Below are 13,010 nucleotides of genomic sequence, written 5' to 3' on the forward strand. Positions count from 1 at the left end.
TTCACTTTGTCCTTTGAAAGCAGGCACACTTCAGTCCCCTGGACAAATTAAATTGCCTCATCATACAGCCTGCTTTGCTAGCTTTACTTAATCCATGTGATTGTCTGCAGTTTGTGTTGTAAATCCAGAGTTGAAACTGAACAATATTTTAATGCTAAAGCGTTCAGCAATGCTTTAAAATATTGTAGAGGAGGCTGGTAGTAATGAAACAGATTTTCATCACAAGTCACAGTTTTCAGTTTCCTTCTAAAAGACATGTTAAATTGCAGAGCAAGGGGAGTCACTTGTATAGTAGTGCCCCACACGGGTTTGGGCTTCCTGTGGCGAGGCCTGCTTTAGTCATGGCTGGCTGGCGGAGGCACAGAGCTGGGGGTGGCAAAGAAAAGCTTGTACTGCAGCTGTTCATTGTTGTTCCTGCTTTGTTCTTTAACAAAGAACATCAGTTTGCATGCTGTCAATCCAGCACTTTCATAAAACACGAGGCTATATATAACGTGTTCACTCCTTTCAGGCAGAGCTTAAGGGCTGTCGTTGGGAAGAGGAAAATGCCAGCACTTTCCCAGTAACTGAACAGGAACCTCTCCATAATCCAGCAGCTGTGGTTTTGATTGATTTTGATGCAACCCAAAAGTTATGGTATCTGTGAATGGGTTGTTGCTGTTCTAATTAACAAATAAGATGAAGTTGCATGTTTGGGATGTGGTCACAGATGCATAGTCCTTCTTGACAGAGTTAAAGGCTAATTCATTCTAACTATAGAGTAGGTGAGCTTGCTTTTGTTAATGAATCCCACAGAGATTACATCTGCTCAGGTGATATGAGAGGTATATAGAGTTTGCTATTGTACTTATTTTTCTCCTCCTTTTAATAGCATACAATATAACCCCTAAATCAAATAAAATAAAATTGTTTTAAAGCAAAACCAATACAAGATTAAAATTAGAAAGAATGCCACAACATAATGCAATTTGCTGTGGTAAAATAACACTGAAAGTTATTTAAAAAAGATTTTAAAAGATTTTTTATTAAAAAAATCTTGTGTGGTGGGATGATTGTATATCACATAGCAAAACCTTTAGAATATATATATAGAATATATCGAAAGTGGCTGGTATTTATCTGAAGTTTTAAATAATTTGCCCCAAATCCTTAATGAAACTAATTTTTCCTCTCCACTGTTTAAATATTTTCCCTACACTACATCCAGTTTAGGGGAAATAGGGTATTGCACCACAATCTTACACACAATCTAAGAGATGTGTTTCTGGGTTATAGAAGATGTTTTATGTAAGCCAGTGCAACTGTGGTATTCCTCTTTTTGGATTAAGAATGTATGCAAATACTAAATCAACCAGAAGCGTTTTGAGTCATTCATCCATTTAAAAATGGCTTCTTTTTGACTATCTGAGGTTTTACCATTTTTATGAATAACCTTATCAAACCTCTTCTCTGAAGAGATATGGTTATACAGTGTTATGAATTTGTTACGTTTGTGTGTTACTAGTAATGCACCCCCAATAGAAATATAAATTTATTAAGAATTTAAACTTAAAAAGTGTGATGAGCTACATTTCATGAAAACATATAACATTTACCTACGACACAGAGTTGGGAGATGTGCATGTGCTTTAGTGTCCCCTCTCTCCTCACCATTGAGTGAAAACCTCAAGTTCTTCTTGGCTGCTATGGTGAAGAAGCAATGCAAGATAGTTTCCACTTCTGCTTTGCAGCCAGTCCTCTTTTCTGTTTAGAGGCCAAACATTTACTTACAGCATGGGTGCATGAAACGTTATTCTTGCCACCAATAAGGTGGTGGTAATATGTTTGCAAAAATTGTTTAGTCAAAAGAAGCTACAGCAGATAAGATGACAGGTATTGGACAAGCAGCAGAATATCTGATACTAAAATTATACTTTGGAGTGTTTCTTTTTTGGACTACAGCTCCCAGATTCCCCTGATCAGCATGGTCAATAACATGTTATTTTGCTTTTTTTAGTTCTCTCTGTAATGTTGCCTATGTTTCCAAATCCTCCCAGAGCAGGGATCACTGGATCACTAAAGTGACACTGTTTTTAACTCAGACAGGGTTCACATGGTTGTGTTGTCATTCCAGAGATAAAACCCAAACCAAGCAATGAAAGTACTAAAGCTAAATTTAAGCCTGATTCATAGCCAGTACAATGCTGATAGTTTATGATGAATAAAAAGTGATAACATAACTAACAGTATAAACATGTGGTAGAAAGATCACTATTGAGGAGGCGGTAGAGGGCAGAATAGTGGTAAGTCTCTGGCATGTTATGTTGTATAATCGTTGTTGATACACTATTTTGAATTTTTAAATAATTTTCAAATATTTTTTTGAAAATTATCATTTTTGTTATCCGGTACAATGAGAATTTTATCATATATGCCCTAGCACTCTTAATTTAAAGCATGCATTAATCGAAGAAGTCAATCTCTTCATTCACATGTATGGTATAATCAATAGTTAAAGCATATAGCATTTTTTAAACGTTCTTTCTAAACAGGATTTTAGCTTGTATGTTGTTTGTAGCAGTATTTCAAACAGTTATGTTATACATATCCTGTTTTAAAGTGTATTGTTACTTGATGCTTCTAAAACAGATTTTACAAAGCTGTCTCTAAAAAGCATAGGTATTACTGTATATTCCCAAGAGAGAATGTGCACTCTCTCCTCTCCACTAACAATTGCTCAGTTGATTAACAAAGGGGCTAAAAATATATAAACCTTGACTGAAATGTTAAATTTGTCTTATATTTTGTTTCTTAGCTTATGATAAGAAATATTTTTTCCACATTGCATTTTGATACTGCAGTATCTGATACTGGTTAGCTAAAAACGCAGGGAGTCCTGACAGCTCAACCATACTGAACATGGTTGGATGCCACTGAGCAGCCACTGAGGGATCCCTCTGCCCACTGTGTTGTGGCTGTTGCCATGGAGCTTTGTTAGCACATGGGCACTCTGGCTGATGTCAAGGGAATGTAGGTGGGGTACTGTGGCTGGCAACAGCTACAGCATAGGGACTGGTCACCCCACATCCCTGGACTGCCTGAACATCAATGTAGAGGAGTCCAAGGAAGCAGAGATATCTAATGCTATTGTAACATTATTAGAAGACTCACAGAAGAGTTTAATAGACCAAGAAAAGAACTTGAGGTAAAAGAATTTCAAGAAAGCTTCAAGAGAGGGACAGAGGTGGCTGGAAACAGAGCCCAAAAAGAAGCTAAGAAGAAAGCAAGTTCTGAAGAAATGTAATTAAAAAAAAATCAGAGGTGGTTGTGTACTATGGTGTAGGAGAAAAGGCTGGAGACATAGGACCTCTTCACATTTGCTTCTTTTTGGCGGCAGCAACGGGGGTTTTCAACTTTGGCCACGGAGTCCGACGGCTCCCATCATACTCATTACAAGTACTTCCAGGTGGCTTCATTTCCAAACTGGAAATAACCATTGCGACCACCGAAAAGAAGCCAACAGCATACAATGTGAGGCTTCCCGTTTTTCTATAAGGAAAGAAGTTTAGGTATCTTATTGAGGCTTCCCCCATCTGATGGGGTAAGGAGACGCCGGGACAGTACGGGTGACAAATCCCCATGCCCCTTGGGTGGGTTTATGGGTCTGTCATTTTTGAGTAAACAGCACCGAATGGAGAAAGACCATCCCCCCCTTCAAAACAGAATGAAGACTGGGGGGTGGCCCTATGGCAGTGGCAGTCTCCCTTTGTATAGGGGGCCTGAGACCAGAGACAAACAGGCTATCTATCCGCCTGCCTTCCTGTCGCCTTGCCCTCCAAGGTGACTAGGGTCGGCAGCCAAGCCCCCCAGCAGTTTTTGGGGCCCGGGGGGGGGGGGTGCCCTAATCATTCTGGCCGCTGTTGCTAGGCGACACTGAGGGGAGACTTGACCTACAGGCCACACACTCCTCACAGTGAACAAAGCCACGAGGCCTCTCCTCCTCCTCTTCCTCTGCCACCCGACTAGTGCAAAGCACTCGCAGGCAGGCAGCCTCATTACGCTATGGGCTCTCCCTCACTGGGGGCGAGGGGACACAGTCCGGACAAGGCTCCTGCTGTCCACATGGTGGGACGTGAGGCAGAAGGCAAGGCATAGTGAAGAACATCTCTGGCTCCCTTTCCTTCTCCCTAAGATGGAGCGGGGTGCAGGGCAACATATCCCTACGCCCCCTTGGGCAGGCACCACCGGGACACAGCGAGACTGGCTGATTCCAGCGGTATATGACAAGGTCCTTAGGGATGTCCACTAAGGCATACAATGATTGAAGGAAGTAGGACAGGTCAGGCATTGAGCTGTAAAGTAAGGACCCAAGGAAACAAATAATGCATGCATTCTTCAATACCTTGACTGTGGGAGACTTAAAATTGGATAGTAATAGATGTAAATATCTGTATCCAAGTTCAGTATATGCTGGACAGTCAATCAAAAAATGTTTGATATCTTCTGCAATTTGTTCTCTCAACACAGATTCTCTCTTTTCTTGGGGTGTTACAGTAGCGACCAGTTTGCATCATAATATCGAGTTGTTCAAACCTAGCCCTGGTATATATTCTTCTTAAGGGTTACATAACTGGAATAGTCAGATAGTGTTCTAAATGAATATTCCTTTTGTGGGAAGCTAAAAACTTTGTGGCAGAAGACCTACCTATACATGCTAGGTCCAATTGAGCATAGATGTTACAAGTGCGTTGCATGAGCACTTGTTTTGCCCTAGGCCCTAGATAGTTCAGAAATTGTAAAGGAAGGCCAATTTTAGCCATCTTATTGTTTAGAGACACTACCCATGATGACTTGTGGACACGCTGGACTTGATCCTCTAGACATAGGCGAGGAAGTCTGCTGGAATTCATCTGATTTATTTTTGACCAGTAATTGAATTGTCTCATTAAAATTTGAGCTTTTACTAGGAGCATTCCTAGCTCCACCCTTACTGCAGCCATCAGCGCTGTTCTGGAAAGGCCCAGGAGGATGCGAAGCTGCTTGACTTGGCCAAATTGATGTGCTCCCAAATTTCAACCCCGAATATAAGTGTTGGTATTATTTTTGTCTTGAAGGCTTCCAGGGCGGGCGGGTGGAAGAGGATGATGCCTCAGGTATAGAAGGAGTGTACCGAGGTCTCCAGATTTTGGTTCTGGGTATACAATAGCATTCTTCAATGCATGAAAAAAACATTAAGAAGGAAGTAGGACTTGCAAAAAAATCTCTCATACAGCTGAGGGATCCAAATAGTTGCATGCTACTTAGAGAAAGGATATTGGTGGGGAAGAGTGGTTTGAAGGAATAGCAACTGTGAATCAGGGTGCCATATTGTGTGTAGGTATTAGGTCTTAACTTTGATATGATTGCTATAATGTATTTGAAAGAGTTGAGTAGAAGGTATAGGTGCACTGCTTATGGCTTGGTCTCCCTAAGAAAAACAATTGGTGGCCCAGGAATAATTGGGTAAGGATGGGTAAAAAGGAGAGGCTGAATTTCACCCACTGAACTAGTCAGCTGTTGTTCTAGTGAATGTGCTGTCTGTTTTTAGTTAGGTGATAAGTGGGTTCTCGTTCATTCTCATTCCTAAAGCATGATTTTCCAGCTTTTAAAAAATCACTGTCTTCCTGTTATATTTAGATATGGAAATCTGGAGATCTCAAACTGTGAAGACGATAGAAGCCAGAACTCTACTGAGAATAAAACAGTACTCAGGACGTAAGTATTGCTTTTCTCTGAACAGCAAAAATCAAGACCAGGATTGAATACTGAGAAAAGGATGTGGTTCTTTGGAAAATAGCACCAGTCTACTTTTTAGTATACAAAGGAGCTGAATACCACAGAGGAGGCTAAACCCAGAGACCAGAATTGGGTTTTTTAAAAATCCAGCAAAAACATTGTCCATTCAGTGTTTTTCATAATTATTATATGTATACTAGATACTTGAATTTCTCCTATTTGAATAAATGAGATTTAAATATGCTTAATATGACTGTCCCCCCCCCCCCCCCATATATAGGCACACATCAGTTAACTTAGGCTGAATCTACACTGCCAGATTTATTATTACTGTATTTTATTTATTTACAGTATTAATATTCTGCCCTTCTCATCCCGAAGGGGACTCAGAGCAGATTACAATGCACATATACATGGCAAACATTCAATGCCGTTATTAGATATACAACATATAGACAAACACAGAGACAATTTAACATTTTTCCAGCTTCTGGCTTCATGAGGGTATGTTCACTTCTGACCACAGGGGGAGCTGCCACTTCATTGTCCACTTGTGACACCGAGTCATTTGACGGTAATACCTCATTCCTTTCTGCATGCTGCTGGCAGATTTTATGGTGTCGTAAATTAAGTTAAATTAGCCTCCTCGCATAAGTGGTACCTAGAATTTTCTACGCAACAGATGCTGCTTAGGTGGGCAGCGAGCTAGCCTATTTAATGGTCGGGAGCTCAATCCGACCCGGGCTTCGATCTCATGACCTCTTGGTCAGTAGTGATTTATTGCAGCTGGCTACTAACCAGCTGCGCCATAATGCAGTTTATATGGTCAGTGTGGTCCCATATAATGCAGTTGCACTGCAATATAAGGGCCTATGCTGATCATAAAAACATGTGGTGAAGCATGCTGAATTGCTCTTTTTTTTGATGTGTAGGAACCTATCTCTATTCTTTCCATGTTATTTCAACCTCTGTTACCAAAATTTCTGTTAAAGAACTAAACCCCAGGAAAACATCTTATTCATTCATCTGTACTGCAGGTTTAAGGTTTCACATAGTTCTATGTAACTTGGAAGCTAAAGCTAATGTCTTAACTTGATGTGCCCTGAGATGAAGAATTACACCATTTGTTATCAAAACGTTTTGCTTATTTCAGTTCGCCTTCAGTTATACTTTTGGTTTTGGTATTTTGTTCCCAAATCTAGATGGGAAAGATGGAATACATGGGAACATCAACAATGTCCCAGGTTTTCCTGGTCCTGCATTGCCTAATGACACATCTCAGCCTTAATGTATGAAAAGAAAAATCCTCTGTGACATAATAGTAGTAGTATGTATTCTGACCTTTTGATATCACATTCCAGAATGTAAGGAATAAGAATGTCAGTTGCACATAGGAATAACTGCATTCCCTCTACACTGTGGTGGAATAACCCTGGAAAAGCACTGGGCTACTGGCAGTATTCTAGTTTCAAGATGTACGTAATTGAGCATGTGTGACATAATGTTACTAGCAATTGCTGCCATTGGCTTTAAAGAAGAAGAAAATCTTAATACCTTTTGATCCACTCCTCAGACTATCATCACAATAACCAAGCTGAGCAGACTGCATCACTGGTTTGTACTAATATTTGACAGAGATATATGGTGTGCGTTTCTGAAACTGAAGTGAAAAGGAAAAATGTATTCATTTCCAGAATTTCTCCTGTACTCATCAGAATGGTTTGACATCTGGTCCAGTGCAGACCTCATGAAATAAGTTGTCAGCGCCAAGTCATAACTTAAATTAAGCAGATGCTATTTTCTTAAGCGAAAGAAAGTTCCAATTTGTAATGGCAAGGTCTTTTCTGTTGTGACTTGCCGTAACAAAAAGGCACTCTGTTACCCTTTTGTTAATGATGTTACTGTTGTTGTTGCTGCTGTGTGCCTTCAGATCATTTATGACTCATGGTGACCATAAGGTGGATCTATCACAGGGAATTCTGGGATTGAGAGTGTGTGATTCACCCAGTGGGTTTCCATGGCCAAGCAGGGATTCAAATCCTGGTCTCCATAATCATTGTCTCAATGCTGAAACCCCTGTACCATGTTGGATCCTATTTGTGAATATTTGTCTCCCAAAGATTAGCTGACTTGGTCTTGTACTTAAGCTCATAGTTTTCTCAAAGTCTCATGCAAGATCTGAGATATTTGTGTTTTTCTTTGTGGGTATTCCAATATTATTGTGACATTTTCCTGAAATACGATTCCTGAGGCTCACATATTCCTTCCTCCCCAAGTCTCTGTCATAGTATGACACTTCTGGTATGGGAAGAGACGCAAAGTCTGTCTAGTATACTATGGGCACTATAAAGTTATTATCTTTGAGGAAAGGCCATAAATTTTGGAGTATTTTCTCAAAACTTTCCATGTAAGGATCTTCTGTAAGAGATACATGACTGCCAGCCACTGAAGTAAGTACCAAAAGGTCTTATTCCATGAAGGTGCCGTGGAAACTGTGATATCACTGGTACGTCTGTGCCATATTTTTGGAGCAGTTCTTCATGTAGCAGTAGGTCCGTTCTGACATTCAAGATAAGGCTAAACTGAGTACAGTAGCCCTGTCTTCTCTATTACATCTCTGCCTATTGCAGAGAACCTTTATGCAATATTTCTAGTTGTATGGGCATCTTGCACACATGGAGAGGAATAACAATGCTGCAGAGTTATGATACTTCTCATGTGTTCAGTTTAGCCCCATTGAAAGTGCCTGAACAAAAGCTACTATTCTCGACGAAATTGAAGCTGGAAGCACCAGCCTCTGCTTCTTATACTTCCACAAGATCTTGAAGATGCAGTTCTCACAGTGAGAAGAATAGCTTGTGCATCTCTGAGGATGAAGACTTGTAAAAGTTGTATTGCTACAGGATAGTGTGGTTGACTGTCCAGCTCCTTATTTGCTCTACAGTAGGCATTAGCAAACTTCAGCCCTCTAGGTGTTTTGGACTTCAATTCCGACAATTCCTAACATCCTACTGGCTGTAATGAATTGTGGGAGTTAAAGTTTAAAACACCTGGTGGGCCGTAGTTTACCCATGCCTGCTGTAGAGGTATGCAGCGTTGACTGGATGTCAATAGGAACCTGTAAAATGTTCTCCTGTAAAATGTCCACTATCAAATGTTCTGAAAGGACCCTGTGTTTTCCTGTTCACAGCATTTCACCTGCCCTTAAGATTCCTGACTCTCATGGCCAGGTGTCTCGCCTTTTCGTCAATAAGAATAAGACTTTTCTGTATATCCTTGTGTGTGGTATTCCCATATTCACAAAGACTCATGTATGCTTCCTTGTCTTTGCAGAAAGACTAATGTGGCTTCAGGCAAATTGATGTAACCTTCTAGGTCTTGAGAAAATTTTCCCCTATGTTTTTAACCTAAGGACTTTGTGATTTTTCAATACTTGACAGAAAATAAGACTTGCATATTTTTTCCTCTTGCCCTCTTATCATGAAATGCTCACTCTAATTCATAAGACAATTCAGGCTGTCAGATATGCCAAGGAGACTGTAGCATAATAGTGTGGGTAGCCAAATGGGCAGTCTGAAAGCCAAATGGGGTTTGGGCACTGTTCCAATCTAAGCTTTGGGCTAGTCTCCCTTGACTTTTGTGTGCTGTGGCCAACCCAGCAATAAAATGAAGCTTAATTGTTCCAAAGGAATTTTTTTTTGCTCCTTTACAAAAGACAATGGACATTTTTGTTGCATTTCATGGGAAAATGAGTTAGCGCAGATATGCCTCTCTTTATATGAATTTGTTGTGTAATAACAAATGTCCTTGTTGGGTAATCATAAAATATGATGGTTGTGTGCTTATTGGGTAATAACAACATTTAAAGGCATGATATTAAAAAGTATTGATTGTTTATATTTTACGCCATAACCATGCCACCCTATGTGCAAATGAGTGGTGAATTGTACTGTATATTTTTTCCCAGTTTTCCCATTCGGGGATCCTGTTTTTGATCTTTGTGTGGGGATGATTGTGTGTGAGAGAGTTGTCTCTGGAAGTAGTATCAGAGGAAAGTTCTGATTTGGATCACACGCCTACAGAACATCTGATCATAATGGATCACCAATAAATACCTCAACTGTGTTTGGTCCTGAGTCTGTATAAATGACCAGTTTCCCTTCACTTTCTTCATACTTCTTTTCAGTTGCCTTCTCCTAGTAGAATTTTAGATTTTTAGCTCCTCTTAGCAGGGACCTATTTTTTGATGTTACGTAGGAAGATCCATACAGATCACTAGTGAAACATTAATGAAATATTTGGAGAGATTTCCCCCTCTGTTTTTGAAGAACTATGTGCTCTGCATCTCATTACCTTTTTGTGTGAATAGGACTTTTGTTATTTACTTTTGTCTCAGTAGAGTTTATTCTTCTTCTGGCAAAGCATAGTGCCCTGCTTTAGTGTAACAGAAACAATTTCATCAAAGGAATGGACTTAGGAAAGGCATCTACTGAATGAATGTGAGATGAGTGAAAGAAGATTGGCTGAAGTTCTTTAAAGCCTGGGAAATGCACAGTGGGAGTCATTTTAAGTTTTATTTGGGTTGAGAGCAATCAACTTTCATTCTAGTAAAGGGTAAAATAACAAAAAGAAACCAATGTAGCTGAACTGAGGAGACAAAGGGACAAATGGCTGCACTCTAGAGAATGGGGAAGAATGAAAAAGGTTACAAAAACAAGCCAGAATCATCTGCACAATGGGAAAGCCAGGAGAAAAAAAGTGAGTTAAGGCACAAGTAGTCAGGGCACAATCCACATGGAAACAAATAACATGAGACCTATCACAGAATTCATCTTCCACCATGGGGAAGTTTTGAAGCTTAGTCAAGAGCAAACAAGCCAGTTCTAGCATGGCATCTTATTTTTCCTACATTTTTATATACGAACTGTGATTTGGGGTGAGGGCCACAATTTTGAGGTACTTTAGAAAGTTGCCTGAAACATTAGACCATCCAGCCTAGAATCCTTTAGGAAATCCCAAACAGTGGTTGTTTAGGATTTCTTACAGTGTTCATTCCTAGCTTTGCTTAAAAATTCCAGGTAGTCTTCATGGTTTTCCATCCGGACCCTGCCTAGCTTTTGAAAAGAGGCGAGTTTAGGTTTGTTCATGGTAGCTTAAATGCAACCACTACCTTGAATGGATCAAGTCCCAGGACCCAGACTGAATTACTGATGTCTCCCACCTGAATAGTTTTCACAGATTTTGAGGAGTCTATGTCAGATGAACCATTGGTCTATTTCCACATACAACAGTATCTTATATTTTTTTTGGAAAGTGTTCCAAAAGAAGTCAATCTCCTATGGGATGTCATGTGAATATTTTTAACTTGCTCTTTATAACCATAAGTCTAGTTCTCATTACCTCCTCCAATTCAGCATTCCTCCATTTCAAATTCAGCATTAGTGGAAGATTGCCCTCATTAGAAATGGAAGAGCAATGTTAGTTTATTAACATCAGAAGGTCCAGTTAAATGTTCCTTTCTCAGTGAGCAATTATAAATGGGATGTTCCCACCTAAGGTTTGTGCTTTCTGACATTTCATTAGTTGACTATCCCTCTCATTTCTCATCCTGAGAAATGGGGACATCCCTATTTGGTTGTCTGATTTCATTGGGGAGAAAAAACAGATACCAAATGTGTATGTATTAACCTTTGGTGAGCTAGGGGTTTTAGAGCCCAATATATCCTTGCTTCTCTCCCCAGCCTGAAATTTCAGCTCACAAAAGGCTGAGTACTGTGTGTGCAATCTGAAAAAACCCAACATCATATGCCTGCGTTTGCAAACCACATCCTTACAAAAACTTGAGTAAGATCCCATAGTATGCAGTGGCCAAAATTAATACTATACATTTAAACGGACAGTTCATAAAACAAGCCATATTAGAAGCTTTACAGAGTACAGTCTCACCTAACAAACAATAGACCTGGTGATAGTAATTTTCTGCTTGCAATCTTATTTATTTATTTGTTTGTTTGTTTGTTTATTTACAGTATTTATATTCCGCCCTTCTCACCCCGAAGGGGACTCAGGGCAGATCACATTATGTACTAGGCTTGATCGATCCACGAAAAATTTGATTCTAAACTCGTTTCAAAACTAGAGGGGGGCAGCTTTTCGTTTCTGATGGTATTTCCGAATTTGGCCCCCCAAAAAATTCGAAATTAACGAAAATTCGTTATTTTCTAAATTAATTCGTTAATGGCGGACGCGCATGTGCAATTCCCAAAAACAGCACAGAGGGAGAGGACTTTACAGGACTCTCCCACCCTCATTTTTTGAGTGATCTTCTTCAAACTTGGTACAGTGGTAGAACACATTTAACACTGATAGCTCACCAAAATTTGGAACGTTTCCCTTATCCTCTGATTTTTGGCGAATTTTCATAGCTTTTATAATAAACCATTTTTTAATAATTGCAGAAATCTGTTCCTGCTTTGAAAGTCTTATTTCCTGTTAAATTGGGTTGTCTTTACTGTGAAAGTCATTGTTCTACTTCAGAAACTTTGTTTTTGTGGCTGAAACTTTGTTAAATTGGTGTGTGTGTGATATATACTGTGTATATAGTCCCTGCATAATGTGTGTGTGTGTGTGTTTGTATAGGTAAAGGTAAAGGTATTCCTTGACGTTAAGTTCAGTCATGTCTGACTCTGGGGGTTGGTGCTCATCTCCATTTCTAAGCCCAAGAGCCAGTGTTGTCCATAGACACCTCCAAGGTCATGTGGCCGGCATGACTACATGGAGTGCCATTACCTTCCCGCCAGAGCGGTACCTATTGATCTACTCACATTGGCATGTTTTCAAGCTGCTAGGTTGGCAGAAGCTGGAGCTAACAGCGGGCACTCACTCTGCTCCCGGGATTTGAACCTGGGACCTTTCGGTCTGCAAGTTCAGCAGCTCAGTGCTTTAACACACTTCGCCATCGGGGCTCATGTATATATAATATACATACACATACACACAATGTGGAGAATATGTGGAAAGGTAGATAGATAGATAAGTTGGGAGCCACAGCGAAGGCACCTTCCTGGGAGCAAGGTCTAATAATAATAATAATAATAATAATAATAATAATAATAATAATAATAAATCCCTTACAATATCCAAGATGGGTACCATTATTGGCAGAGAAAGCCAAGCTGTAGGAGTTGAAATCCAATCATTTATCCTCCCTATAGAATCAATTTTATATGCATTTTTAGCTACAGAAAAGCTAAAAT

The 13,010-nt window shown here is 39.8% G+C and overlaps 1 protein-coding gene across 1 annotated transcript in view; it reads left to right on the forward strand.

Annotated features, from left to right (window-relative positions):
• The window catches only part of rgl1 (ral guanine nucleotide dissociation stimulator like 1), a 94,663-nt gene that overhangs the window by 38,421 nt on the left and 43,232 nt on the right, over positions 1 to 13,010 (forward strand). The window contains exon 4 of the mRNA XM_062980729.1: positions 5,656 to 5,733. Within this exon, the coding sequence (XP_062836799.1) occupies positions 5,656 to 5,733 (78 nt within the window). The remainder of the gene's footprint in view (positions 1 to 5,655; positions 5,734 to 13,010) is intronic.

Source organism: Anolis carolinensis, chromosome 4 (assembly GCF_035594765.1).
Source record: "Anolis carolinensis isolate JA03-04 chromosome 4, rAnoCar3.1.pri, whole genome shotgun sequence".
NCBI classification, from domain to species: Eukaryota; Metazoa; Chordata; class Lepidosauria; order Squamata; family Dactyloidae; genus Anolis; species Anolis carolinensis.